Source organism: Lepisma saccharinum, chromosome 1 (genome assembly GCF_977018435.1).
Source record: "Lepisma saccharinum chromosome 1, izLepSacc3.1, whole genome shotgun sequence".
In the NCBI taxonomy this organism is placed as follows: Eukaryota; Metazoa; Arthropoda; class Insecta; order Zygentoma; family Lepismatidae; genus Lepisma; species Lepisma saccharinum.
Window position 1 is genome coordinate 57,704,829 of NC_139229.1, and position 14,861 is coordinate 57,719,689.

General features: G+C 38.4%; 1 protein-coding gene across 2 annotated transcripts in view; it reads left to right on the plus strand.

Annotated features, from left to right (window-relative positions):
• Nucleotides 1-14,861, plus strand: part of LOC145995662 (neurotrimin-like) — a 526,024-nt gene that overhangs the window by 318,049 nt on the left and 193,114 nt on the right. The window contains exon 3 of one of the 2 annotated variants that reach the window (XM_083132015.1): nucleotides 3,315-3,434. The exons of the other annotated variant lie outside the window; for it this stretch is intronic. Coding sequence (XP_082988141.1) covers nucleotides 3,315-3,434 — 120 coding nt within the window. The remainder of the gene's footprint in view (nucleotides 1-3,314; nucleotides 3,435-14,861) is intronic. 2 annotated transcript variants of the gene reach the window in all.

The following is a 14,861-nucleotide window of genomic DNA, read 5'->3' on the forward strand; positions in this document are numbered from 1 at the left end:
TTGATTTCTACGGCGTCTATGGAACATTTTCTTTGCCGTGGGGAAAAATTGTCAATAGATGTCGCTACACAACAAAAAGCAATGGCTATTAACACATGATACAATGATTTTCATATTATGAACGATCAGCATTTACTTTATGCGACTTCTTAAATTTATCTTTGCAAGTGCTCTTTTTTTATAATCAATTATAACTGTAAAAACTTAAATGTTTAGAATCATACGAGCGTGCAGGAATTTTGTAGGTAAATTATTTTTTTTCTGTATTTTGGGTTTCTTTTGCCTTGGTTTTGTATTTTGGACCGTGCTGAAGATATTATTTTATTTATAAAATATACTTGATTACTCTAAATTAAACGTAAATAGACACTCTAAAACTTTCCCAGAATAGAAGGAAAACATGTAAAGAAATATGCAAATATTTTTGAATGGCCAAATACGCACTTTTTTGTGATATTTAGGGCTGACACACTCGAAAATATTCCCAATGTGCCTTCCCAATCATGTTGTTGTGTCGTGACTGTCGGTCATCACTTTCCAAGTGGTTTTTAGGATTCAAAATTTTCCAAGCATATATTTTTTTTAGAAAATGATACAAAATACTTGCTGTTCCAAACGGCAAGTGTCTGCACGTAAACGTAGTACGTACAATTCCCCTACCTGAACTTACAAAAGCTGTTATTGTGATTGAAATCTCGTTTTGCTGCAGACGTATACAAATTAGAACAATGTTGATGTTTCATTCAATTCTTGTCCTTGTCCATCATATTGTCATGAAAATTACAATGACGTTCATGTCAGCTGCCAAGCGTTTGTCGTCTGTTTCGTATTTTTTTCGGACGATTTATGTCACGTGTTAAATTATCCAAATCAATCCTTAAATGTCTCTAGCGTGTCAAATGACACCATGCGTTGAGTGGCTTTTTTTTTACAAGTACTTTGATCCAATTGTTCATATCCATTGTAACAAGCTGACTGGAAAACTGACTCTACCATGCAAACACCCGGGACCATTTTTAAAGTATCACCGATTATCACAAGTTAACCTAATTAAGATAATTTTAAAAACATAACGATGGTGCACAAAGATGCACATGATAATAATTATCTGCGAGGGGTAGTCAAGAATTATCCGCACTTTCACCATAACTTTCTTTAGCTTGGCCACACTGGCTTCAGCGCTCCAGTGCTGGAAAGTGGCACTCTTGTGGTCACGTAGCAGAGGTTTCATATTAATCGCTACATTTTCTTTCTTTTGTAACAGAGCAGACATGGCCGAGCTGCTGGAAGGACCCGTTCGACAGCCCCTCCCGACGCCTATGCCTATTAGAAATTGCTATTTGAAGTGAAAAGTCTTCTTGGAGACCTGCATTCTGCCGCTTTCCTGCAACGCGCTACCTCAATCTTAATCCATGGACGCCGCTGTTCTTCGAAAGCATCGCTTTAGAGCTTCACAGCTTGATATTCGTCCGCCATCCGCGCACTTCACCAACGACAAAGTCTGCATTGAACATATATGCTTTCCCTCTAGATGTACTGGGAACAGCAACACCCTCTCTTGATCATTCTTGACGTGACTTCAGTGTTGCCACTACTTTCTTACCAACCCTCGTATTTTTTTTTTAGGTTGAGTATTTTTAAGTCGACTTTAAGTCACATATAGGCTAATCGAGAGGGTTTTAATTTATTTTATTTATTTATCGTCGCTTTTATGCCACTTTTGGCTAATCGCGATGTTTGATGAAGGGACACTCACAAAGAACACACATGACAAGTTCTGCGTTCCAACACGGGACTCTTGGCTAATCGCGATGAGATCTACAGTTGAAAGTGTAATCCGATGCACTATGTACCTCCATCGAGTATCGAACCCGAGACCCTTTGATTACAAGGCGACGAGATTACTACTGTGCCATTCCGAGATCCCAAATATATAGGAAAAGTTCTCACATAGGCTAATCAGTTTGTCTTTTAGTTCAATTGAAGCACTGCTCGTTATATAGCCTTCTGAGAAATTGAACCTAGGTCTCTTGATTACAAAGCGACGGTTATGAGCGTCCGGAAAGGGGCATGGTGGGGCACACTCCCCAATTCGAAAGTAAAAGTCGTTCAAAAGTGTGCATTTGATATATGTATGGACTTCCAAAATGGGGTGGTGGTAAAGATGTCGCCTTGGTAGCAATCCTAGGTGGACGCACATTTCACAATGATTCTTAAACAGAAAGTTCTGTTCTGATTACTCGACCTGATCATAAAGTGAACTTGAAACAAAAGTATTTAATTTGATATCCCTGTATTATCATCTACTATCCTCACAAATATAGCGTGAAAATCATCGTGATAAGAATCATTAACTAATATTTGTGTAAAAATGTCCCCAAGACATGCAATTATGTCAATAAAAATAGCGCATATGCACTCTACGTTACTAAAGTGGTCCAGAACCATTAAACGAAATTAAGTACTACGTGGACTTCACGATGCATTTATGCAATGTTGAGTTATTATTTGTTGGCTGTATTTTTTATATATATCTTAAAATTCGCATGTAGTAACATATTGATTTTATATTTTAATTATCGGCATTATAATTTAGACATTTACAGATATAAGGTATAATATTGATATGTTCAGTACCATTGTAAAATTTTTTCATCATGTGATCTCATGGAGGGACACAAATGAAATCAAATCAGGTTATGAAGAACCTGTAATATTTGGGTCGTAGGTTTTTGTAGTCTTTGAGGCAGTACCTTAAAATCTGTTAATTTGTAAGTGTGTACGTACCAAACTGGATTGTGTTAAAACAGTTTAAACGCTCAATGTATATGTATGTAGGTGTGTGTGTGTGTGTGTGTGTGTGTGTGTGTGTGTGTGTGTGTGTGTGTGTGTGTGTGTGTGTGTGTGTATATATATATATATATATATACACACACATATACATATATATACATACACACACACATACACATACATTCATACATACATACATACATACAATTACGTTATACAATACATGTATTGATTAATTCTGTGAATGTAAAATTTCACTTCTTGTAGCTATTTGCAAACGTATGTAGGTCTGCACACCGGTCCTACACGTTAACTTCATCAAAGAAACAAGATGGCGATGATGTGTGGGAACATATGAACTTATTGTACTTCATAGATTTTAATGTGCACAGTAGTTACTCATTTATCAGTAAAATAGGTCCTATTCTAGGTGTTTTTTCAGGTTTTTTTCACGTACAACAATGTAATATGTAAAGCAACGACTGCATAATACTGTATGGCTTAATTTCTTTTAATTTCAGATATAAATTTCGACAGAAACCAGTCATTGTTTCATTTGGATCCAGACACCCACTTTGTAGGCTTGACGCAGAATTTCTCCTCACTAAGCAAATTCTACTTTAGTAACACACAAACCAAAGGTACACCGCATGGCTTTGCAGTTTAATGTGATGTGTTGATGTTGCTTTTTTGGGCTGAGATATGTGTAGTGTTTGCTATTTGCATGTGAATACTTTCTGTTGTGTTATTGGGAACTAATACGAACTTCAAATGGAATTATTTAGCATTTTTTCTCTAAAGTAGACGTCAGTTAGAAGTTTGTATCCATAACTTAATGTCAGGTCTGAAATGCACTACATGACGAATATCAAACATAATTACTGCAGACGTGACATATAGTTTTACATTATGCTCTCTAGATGTAGTCGCGAAGTAAATGAACGAAATTATGTTATTGAATATACTATTATAGTATAAGGGAAATACCTATAAATCATATTTTTTACATTGCTAACGTACTATTTTGGAATGCGGAACATTTCCTAAGGTGAAATAATGCATTTCTAACTAAGATGATGTATATTTCTTACATTTACGAGTACTTACTGTTACTTGTTATTTCGATTCTGTAACACATTATGGCGGGCGATAGCGTACTGGTTCAGGGCGCGTTGTGCGAGTGTTTTGTCGTTTTATGCAGTGTTGCAATCTCGTTCACCGGAAAATACCTACTTTCGTGCCCGGATTTGAAATTATGCTAATACGTCGCAAACCATTGACGTTAGCCTCATAAACCATTGACGTTAGCCCCACAATCCATCGACGTTAGCCCCAAAAACCATTCACGTTAGCCCCAAAAAGTATTTTCCGTAAGGTTAGGCTAGGTTAAGTTAGGTTAGGCAAGCATAGTTAAAAAAATAAAAAAATAAAAAAAAATACTCGACACGTCATGTTCTAGTGAAAACACAGCGAGGCTGAAACACTGACTATGGGGTTGCGTCATCTTAACACACGGGACATTGTACTTTCGTGCAGAAAGCAAATGGCGGCAGCAGAAACAGCGCGTCGGACAGATATTTTCGCAGAAAACGACATGTTTTCGCATTATAATTGATCAAAACTAGATTCACGAATTTCCACAACGCTACAGAAAATGATTTCCGTAAGTACTTTCTCCTCTAAATTTAAAGAAATCCGTTTCCCTTATACTATAAAGTTACCGAATATTTATGAAAGTAATTGAATTAAATGTTGTATCAATACTAGAGTAAAACAATTTATTCCACTGAATCAATTTAATGGCTATTTTCATCAGAGATGTAATATGTGGCATACATACTGAGATAATTTGTAAGACATAAGAAATAATTTCAAATTTTACTTAATGCACGCTTTGGTATCTCGCTTGCATTTGCAAGCTTGAGTACCTTGCCTGCATTTGAGGAGACCAGTGAACGTTCCATGCGTTGAGGGCTTCCCGCTTGCTCACTAAGCACCAGGGCATGAGGTTAAAAAAAAATACTACAGGGGACCGCGTTGCCCACTTTGTTGCCCGACCCTGTGGCCGAGTGGTTAGCACATCGTGCTGCGACGCCAAGGGTCCCGGGTTCGAATCCCGGTCGGGCTTGGTTGTTTGTGAATGTCCATTCATCAATTTCGTCATTTCATCACTCATCCCCATCTTCGCAAATTAGCCAAGAGGCACAAAACGCGAAGTAAAATAAACTAAATCAATCAATCAATTTCCACTTTGTTGCGGATGTTACGAGATTTGAATATTGGGTCGTTTGAACATTGGATTGACCATAGTTAGAATGATTTAATTGCATTGTGTGTGTGTTGGGGGGGGGGGGGTGTAGGGTGTAAACAAACATGCACACACACGCGCTCGTGTGTGTGTGTGTATATATATATATATATATATATATATATATCACATACACTTTTAAATTTCTTTACATTGTCGGTTGCTTTCTGCTGTAATTACATTGTTACGCATGGAGAAATTTAATTATGCATGATGTACGATCAACTCATTTGCATTTGAATGTAAAATTCGATCTTCTATTCGACTGTACAAAAGGGTAACCAATGTTTATATGTTATGCTTATCTAAGCAATGATTACCTTTTTACGTTTGTTGTTGTTGAACACCTGTTGACTGATTTCACGTTCGTGTTTTGTTTTAATATTGTTTGGTGTGTCTTTTTTATTGATTTTCAAGCAAGTGGATTTGTTTTTAAATTGAAAAACCATTGGTTCCACGGTTGTAAGTATTACAGGTTCAAATTATTTCAATACATGTGCTGTATTATCATCTTAATGTGTGAATGAATATACTAGTAGGTTACTTTTCTTTCCATTTCGCTCATGTCGTTAAAGGAACTTTCCTACCTGAATAGCATATTTCTTGTCATAACTGCAGTTTGAATCTCTATTTAATTGTATAGTACACTAAAATTCTATGAAACGTACTTACAATTTTCTAACTCTATATGATACGTATTTGTTTCAGTGCCATATTGAAGTCTCGATATTGTCATCAATTGTATTGTCATCACTCATCTTCATCGTCGCGATTAGTAAAAAGTGTATGAAAATCGAGTGTAAAGCAAATCAAATTTCTGTTACTTTTGAATAATTGCGGCGATGAGGATAAGTGATGATACAATACAGTAATGCGAGTTCGAATTGAATACGTAGAATATGAATTCAGGTCCTATGATCGTAATTGTCCGTAGGGTCTGTATCTTTAAACTTTTTTTGTTGGCGATGTGGTTTTGGTTTCACGTTAGGGTCCATTCTCTAAATGAAAGCCAGATCCGGTCTGTTAGAGAGATCTTCGCTCAAACTTTCCTGACTAGCATTGACATATATGTTTCCTAGAAGCATTCGCTCTTCTAAACGTTTTCCTTAGTTCAACTCCCGTCTTGTGTTCTGGTTTGAGAACAAGTTGCCCAGATACTTTAATGAGAGCAAACAGATCCCTAATTAAGTGGCGAATGCCCTTGAAACGCATTCCTCTTGTACTCATTCCCGTAAGCACTCATCCTTAAAGTCATGACTTAATGACGTTAACCAGCCATCAATCCTTTCCCTCCCAACCAACCCTAGCTCATTTCACTTCAGAAAAGTTCCTTTTTAATACTTCCTTATCGTGTTCCTTTCAAGACTCCGCTGATTACGTTTCCTTTCACAAGAGTGGTTCCTCAAGCATACATCCAGACCGTTAGGAAATTTAACCCACATTTTATGGAGGAGGCCTCCCTTTAAATTAAGGGAAAAGTGTCCGCCAGACAAGAAACCAGCAGCGTGGAAGTTGGACGAGAGATTTATTTGAAATGAATGCAAATGCGGAGAGCCTTAGGCTTCCTCAAGTGGCCATTCTGCCTCCGTGAACGAAGAAGTTTAAGGAACTTTTTAAACTCTGCTCTTGGTGACATGGATTCCCCTGCCTTTAATTGCCTTCTTCTTGATCTCGTTATCGGAAACTCACGCTTTCTTCTTTGAAAGCGCTTTAGCCAATTGGTTGACTTTTGTACAGGGCTGTCACATGATGGGAATTAAGCACGAGACATTGTGGAGTGAACAAGACGCTAATCAAAAGTGGTTTATTACGAAGTACTAGGTCAGAGTAATAGTGCATGACATTTTATGTCTGTCTTATCTGAAATGTCCATGTGTTAAATTTCTCAACCTGGAAGTTGTTTTCCGAAAGAACATAGTCCTTCCTTCTGTTCTTACCCTATGGAGGTTCATTACAAAATCGACACCAGTTTTCTTCAAGGCAACCTTAACACTATCTTCCAAGATTAAGAGGAAGTGAGAATGTCTTGTGTTTGTGTGTGTGTGTGTGTAAGAGGGAGAGAGAGAGAGAGAAAGATAAGAAAGAAAGAACTGGGAATTGAAGAGGATAGCAAAAGATAAAAGTAAGGAGATAATACGAATATTTATATCTTGATATACAGAGTGATTCAATTAAAACGTGCAAAATTGAAACATGAAATAGGTAATCCACCACTAAACAATTTAAAATAGGGAACTTAGGATCAGAGAAGTCACCGTAACGAGGTATAGCCTCGACACAAATCAGTGACATGTATTGACGTGCAAATGGTAGCGACATTTATTGACACTGACTTACTCGTATACATTACATGCTTGGCGTGTGGAAACTATAGTTTTATAGCTTTGACAATCAAACAAGTGTTAACAACGTACAATTTTGTACCTCACTACAGTTGTTCAAAATGGCGACGAATGCAAGCATGACAGCAGTGAAGAAGATTCTGCCGCAACTTTTAAAAAAATATCCTTTAAAATCATAAACAAATGATTTGAGATATCCCCAGACGAGAAATGAAGTAGATTCAGGTTGGGTGACCTCGCAGGCCAGGGACTAGAACCTTCCCATCCAATCCAGAGAACAGGAAATGTTGCATCCAGATGGTTGCGGACATCCACACTGATGTGAGGCGGCGCATTTCCTATTTCTTATTTTCACTTAATCACCCTGCATATATAACATACCTTACATGCGTACGACATTTTCTTTTAGTCTATATTTGTTTCCTTCTTTTCTTACCATCATTTCTTCCTTTTCGCCTGCTCTCCTCTCTCCTTGAGAATGAGATTTGAAGTCCACTTTATGCACATGTAGGTTAATCGGGATTAGATCTACGGTTTAAAGTAGGACCACGAACACTATGTGCCTCCATCAGGCATCGAAGTCGGAACACCTTGATTAAAAGCAAGGACGTTACCACTACGCCATCGAGGAGACCCTTTCCCCCCCCTCTCTCTCTCTCTCTCTCGCCTCTTCCTAGATTGATACTCGTTATATCCCTTCCTGTTACAAGTATCGGAAAGTGTACCAACAATTGAACTTTCACAGACAGCCTAAAAACAAGCGGAATATTTCGTATATTGAATGTAGAAGTTTTCATTTAAACCCCGTCTAAATAAATTTCCAAATAATCAGTATTCAAAACTGGTAACCTCTTAATCTCTGTTTGATTGTAGGCATTGAGTACGATTTGAATAGATATTAACTTGGTACATGTAGTCACAGACGCAGCTCCAACTAGTCTTTAAACTTCTCTCATTACTTGTTGGAAGAATGAAAGACGTGTACTCACAATGCATTTATTGAGCGCATATTTTTTTTGTTCCTTTTACGAACTCATTCTCTGCCGATGCGGGGTTTTCTGCTGACATATTTTCTTTCATCCGTGTGTTCGTTCAGCTGCTGAGAAAACAATCAGTAATAAAAAAAATGCCTGCTTTCGGCAAATTCGATTTACTGTAGAACGATTGGCTGGTTCAGTCAAATATTTGGCGGAAAAATTGCATTATCCCTCAACAAACTGATTAGCCTTGCGTGCGATTGGCTGATGTTGAATCTTCTATTGTTGAAAGTGAGAAATGGTTTGATGTTTTTCAAAAAAGGGGATGGTACGGAATTGATGAAAAATTGCTAGAGGGGTTGCAAATTTTTAAGGATTCAATCATAAGCTCTGTCGTGGGGAGAGACAGGGAACCTCGTCCCCCTCCCCTTACCGAAATTCCTTAAGAGTGCAGATATTATAAGTTACATGGGCGTAACTTGGGATCTAACTTTGGAGGGGGGGTGCAGAATGGAACTTGGGGCTTAACGTTTGTGGGTGTAGAATCGAATTTGTAGCTTAACTTTGGGGAGGGTAGAATTTAATTTTGGGCTTAACGTAGGGAGCCTAACTTTGGGGGTGCCTAACTTTGGGGGGGGGAGCAGTATCGAAAAGTCTTCGATTCCAGAAAAAAATCGTTCAGGATAATTTGTTAATTAACTGTTCTATGTGCGAGATCACAAGAATTACTCTTTAATACTTTCCTCTTCAGGTCTCAGAAGGTTAATAGAAGTTCCAATAACTTGTACATTCTAATAAACCTGAAAATTAGGGGGGGAAGTGCCCCCTTTGTCCCCGCTAAGTTACGCCTATGTATGTTTATACGATGATAATGGTTATGTGGAGGCTATCCAGGAGTAAACAAAAGCAAATCGAATGACACAATCGATTGTAGAACGTTAACATAGCAACTTCCGGTTCGGTCTAAATGTTAACGTAGGTGCTCAATTTAAGCACATACCTGTCTTTTTTCTCTACCTCTATCCTGTGTGCCAGATATATTGTTCCACATAAAAGTACTTAATGACGGGGAGAAGAAGAGGTGTCCTGACAAAGTAGTGTTTTCCAGGTCCATTGGATGAGCACCTAAGAAGTAATACAGTATCATTCGCTAATGACACCCGTTTACTACCCGTCGCCATATTTAAGCATATCTAATTGAAAGTATCGGTGTCTACACAAGACAGGCCCTTAGAGCATATAAATCTTTTTGAAGCCTACAATTATGTTTTTAATCAGCACGGGACGTTAAAAATTCTCATTTCCAGACTAGAAATGGACATTTCCGGTACGGGAAATATTTTTGAAAATCCTAACACTATTAAGACTTGAATTCTACACACAACTCCCCCCACCCCCAAAGTGATTGTTTTTGTATTTAAGGAATAAAAACTGCCTTAGAGATTACTGCAGAGTCGACTTCTTATTGTCGGCTTCCAGTTTTCTGCATTAAACCAATAATTTCAGCGCCCTGGAACCTGAAGTTGTCGTTCTAAAACTATGATGTCTGTGCGAACACACCTCCTTCCATTGGATAGCCCCTGTATGTAACGTTGATCAGGAAAAATGTCAATATTGCAATTCGATCCCTGAAACCCTACTACTCTAACCAAGTAGTTCGTCGCCATGCAGTTTCACGAAAAGGGCGTAAGACTGCCTTCCAGAGATATTGCTGCGATTATTGAATTCACTCAGTAACGTCTTTTATATCTATTGAGGTGGTATTTATGTAGAAATGCAAAAGAAACGCAAGATAAATAAAATCACATATAAACGATTTATCTCGTTGCTACGCACAGAATATCTGTGGTGAATTGCTTGAGTGTTCCTTGAAAAAGTACTCGTTCTTATAACGTTGTTTCTTCAGTAACCTCTTATCTGTTAGGAATGAGTATAATAGGTATTTTCCAGAAACTATTCTTTACATGAATGAACATCATTCTATTGTTTCCTAACCGCTAGTAAAAGTCACACCTTCGAGGTCAGTTTTCAATGCCGATGCACTGAGGCAGAACTGAGGCTTCGCAGGTGGAAAGTTTTCTCGGAATCCATCGCTTCAGGGCAATGGTTCAGGTAAAGTTAAGCTTGACAGCTGTTGAAATTTAGAAGTTCCATCTCTTATGCTGCTTTGTAGAAGAAGTGGAAGCAAGATTGCGAGTAGTGCCTCTCAGCGCCTCTTAGCGGATTATTACAAAACTTCTTGTGAGTGGGGATTCTCAGCAGGAGATGAATGCACCGGTTTTCCTGGCTTAGATGAAGATCTGGTTATATATCTTTATCTGTGACAGTACACTTCGTTGCGTCCTTTTGAATGCAATAAGTGTTGATTAAGTAATCTCTCCCACGCACAGTACACTTTGTAGACGTGATTATCATTAATTAGAATTATGATATGGCACATTACTGAAGATATTGAGTCACACCATGATATGAATATGTTATGGAATGTATTATTTACAGTAGCGTCGATGGGGTGCTAATAGTACTAGCGAGCAATGACAGTTTCTTTCTCTTGGTAGACAAGTCTAGAATTAAGAGGCCATAATGCAGGGGCACCACCCCTAATCGTCGCCATTGATCATTTAGATATCAAGGTTGAAGATGCATTTACTATGCATTCGCATAGGACCTGTGGACATATTTCAGGGTTTGTTTGGTATAGGTTTTAATCCAACTACCAATGAGAATGATTTATGTGATAATTCTTAAAGATTTGTATATAATTTCGTTAGACATGATTTTTTAGACATAATTTTATCTTTGTAGCATTTATGGTTACCTTAATAGACAATTTGAGAACACTATATTGTTAAAATTATATTATCAATATTTTACCCACAAAATACAGGTATACTTTTATTTGATACATAGGAGGTTGCTATATTTGATGTTGATGCCATTTCTTACCCATTAGCAAGACTGGCGGACAGATGGATCGAAATAATAAGTAGACAAATGTATTTTATAAATTTCCAAGGGATTATACTCGAGTAATTCTTATCTTCCTGTTCTAAAAGCCAAATTCTTTCTACAACTGCTATAATGAGATATTTTAACCAAAAATTGTATACTCACAAGGTAATTTAAAGTTTTGTCTACAGATATGACGTCATACGAACATATTTCTCCACGTCACACAGTGGGCTAGAATTCTGAAAATGGGGACAAAAATCTACGATCGGATTTTTTCCTGCCTGCTCCTGCATAAACGCAGCTCGGGTTGATACACCATATAATAAATGTGTACCTAGAGGCAACCGGGGAGGGAGAGGGTCAGCGTGGTGCTGATCGCATACCTCCACAAATGACCGAGATCGTGAATATGTTGAGCCTCCACATTCCCGCATATTCCTTCATGGCACAGTGCAGTGAGAACAATGATTTCCACCTAACGTACACTGTGTTTATATACTGACTGAGATAAACCTCAACCTTGTGATGTCGAGCAAGCGAGTGACGTCTTCTTATAGTGTGCGTGATTTCTTAGCAGGCAAAGGCCGAAGTATTGATGTTAGTGGATCAGACGAGATAAGCAGATGCTCCATAAGATCTTTGTTGGTTGAAATTTGGGATCTCTCGCGGGAAAGTCGTTCTCTGATGTTCTTAATTCTTGCTACTTGAACCTCCTCAGAGAACTGCCGGCCGGAAGAACAGCTGTTCAAATGACATCTGGACCGTGCACTAGGATCTTGTGTACGCCATCCGGCATATAATACCAGAAACATTCTGTTACAAGAAGTTTCACACTTTACAACGCATATTCACGAAAACTGTGAACGTTCGTACGGTGACTTGACGATTGTGTTTACAAAATAGTTGCATCGTTTGATTAACACCTCGTTGATACCTGAGATTTCCACCGACTTCTTTTATGATCCTGAAAGAATTTCTGTTATGTCTTGCCATCATTAGAGGTGCCACTACCATCTTGTTTAGGCTTGTCAACGAAAATACCCATGAAGCGTTCGGTTTTCGGGCTTTCGTTTTTGCTCTGTCTTCTCCACGAGCCTGCCCCCTCTTAAATTCGATTCGATACGACATGTCAAGGAAAAAGTCAAGACTCAAATCCATGCACTTAGGATTGACAGTCAGTACTGAGCATTTGCTGTTTCGTTGAGTGATATTGTCAAATTTGTTTTCGTTTATGTAAACATCTTCATCCCACCTCATCACACAAATTTTAAAAGTCGCAGCGAAGAAACATACGTCATTGTAACTCAGCTGGAAACGGCAGTGTATGAACATGCTTGTATAACAATGTCCACAATTCACTAAATGAATTCATACTCCACCCACAAAAAGTACATACTTTGGCGATATGTAGAATATGTGCCACAGAAGCCCACACATATTACGTTCTGATAATTCATCACCAGTCTCAATAGGTGAAACTGTGTGAGAGACAGCTGTGATATGTCATTTAAAAAATGTATGGGGTTTGCTCACCTTAAATCCCCATTTATGTTAACACGTGGATCGAACTTTTCTCGTTTTGAAGCAGCCCCATCATTGCTCTACAGGAAACTAATGGTTTAAAGGCTCTGCTTTAAAGTAGGGATTTCGATTTTTGTCCCCATTTTAAGAATTCTGGCCCATTGTGCGTCAATAAGAATCAATTGGTTACAATGTGTCTAGCCTGGCAATTTATTTCTTTAAGCTTGTAAAAATGTTGCTTCTAATCTCTGTATCACCAAAGGAAAGGAGGACACATTCTGACTGTAAGATATTCTTACAGATAGAAGCAAGAAACACTAGACAATTAGATACAGATTCCTGTTGAATAAGCTAACTCTCTAGCTATCTTAAACTCGACGGCTTATAGCTGCAGCAAAACAAGCCTTCTATCTGTCCCTCTCCTGGGCAACATCAATCCAATCTTTTCCATTTTTATCGATTTCCGTTATGTCCATCTCAGCGTTATCCCACCATCTTCGTCTTGGCCTTCCTACAGATCTCTTACCATCAGGTTTCCCAACAAGAATACTGTAAACTTTTCTTTCCTTTCCAAATCGTGCCGCATAGCCTGCCCACGTGAGTCTTCTTGATTCAACCATTCTATTATATCTGGACATAAATACAAATTATGTAGTTGTAAATTATGTCACCTTCTCCACTCACCTGTCTCCTCATGCGTTTTAGGTCTAAAAATTTCTCTAAGGATTATATTTTCAAAAACTCTTAATTTAGGTTCCTCTTTCAATGTAAGGGACATCGGATAACGAGAGATGTTCCTCTGCACTGCATAATTTGTTATGAAATGTCGCTGTTGAATAGGTAACGTCTCAAATGCAACGTCTCGTTGCTCACTTCAAGAATACAACTAGCGATCCCCTTTAATGCGCAATGTCCCCCCCCCCCACACAGTACACTTCGTTGCGTCATTGAAACTTAATAACAGGAAGAAAGTCAAAAATGAAAAGCTAATCGATTTCCCAATTTGAAACTCAAATCACAACCTTTTCACGAACATTTCTGGAGTTTGCGAAGTTCTGGAATGACATTATTCCAGTCACGTAGCGAGAGGGCACTCCAAGCACATGACGTGGCCTTAGTAAGGAGAAGTAGCTTTCCTTGTACGTAAGAGAAATAGAGCACGACGCAAGAGGGCGCTCATACATTAACAAACATAATGTGGTTACTTGAGTGAAGCGTGAAACGGATTAATCACAACTTCCGGTAATTTTTGGACGAACAGGAATTATGTTGTAAGTTTCCTCTGAAGAAAGGAATTTGCTCTGTGATAGCAAAAATTTATAAGTATTGCCTAACTGGTAGAAGAAGATATCAATATAGAATACCTAACATTATGTATATCTATAATATATCTACTAACATTGACAGCTTGCGTTTTCGTACACTGCTCCTTTGTTGTTGATTTTGTATTAATAAGTCTGTGAAGTACATAGACAGTTGGGTTTTTTACTGTCGCTTGGGAATGGTTTTTCCGATGCATGACACTAATAAACTACTAAAATAGGCCAGGTAACTCGCCGTATTTGTGGAAGAACGCTCTCGTATGCACGCGTGGACTGCAGAACGAGCAGCGGTACTGTAGCGCTGTAAGGTGTGAGGAAATTAGGCTTCGTCAGTCGCATTCGTGCAGTGGGAAATCTCTTGTCATCTGATTCGTAAGTAAGAGTGCAGTATGACATTGCAATCGTGAGAGAAGGATCAGGCTGTTCCGTTAAAAGAGGGTGACTTCTCTCCAGTATTTTTACATCTAATAGCAAGCCGCTCGTTGACCTTGAGGTGCAGTTTGCAAGTGAGGAGCTCACACCGCACGGCCTCCACGGTTTCCCTATCTCTGACTGCCATCAATGAGAGGCTGGGTAGACCCCAGAATAGCTTGACTGAAAATTTCTGCCTGAGCGAGCCTGTACTATGATTGAATTACGTTATTTT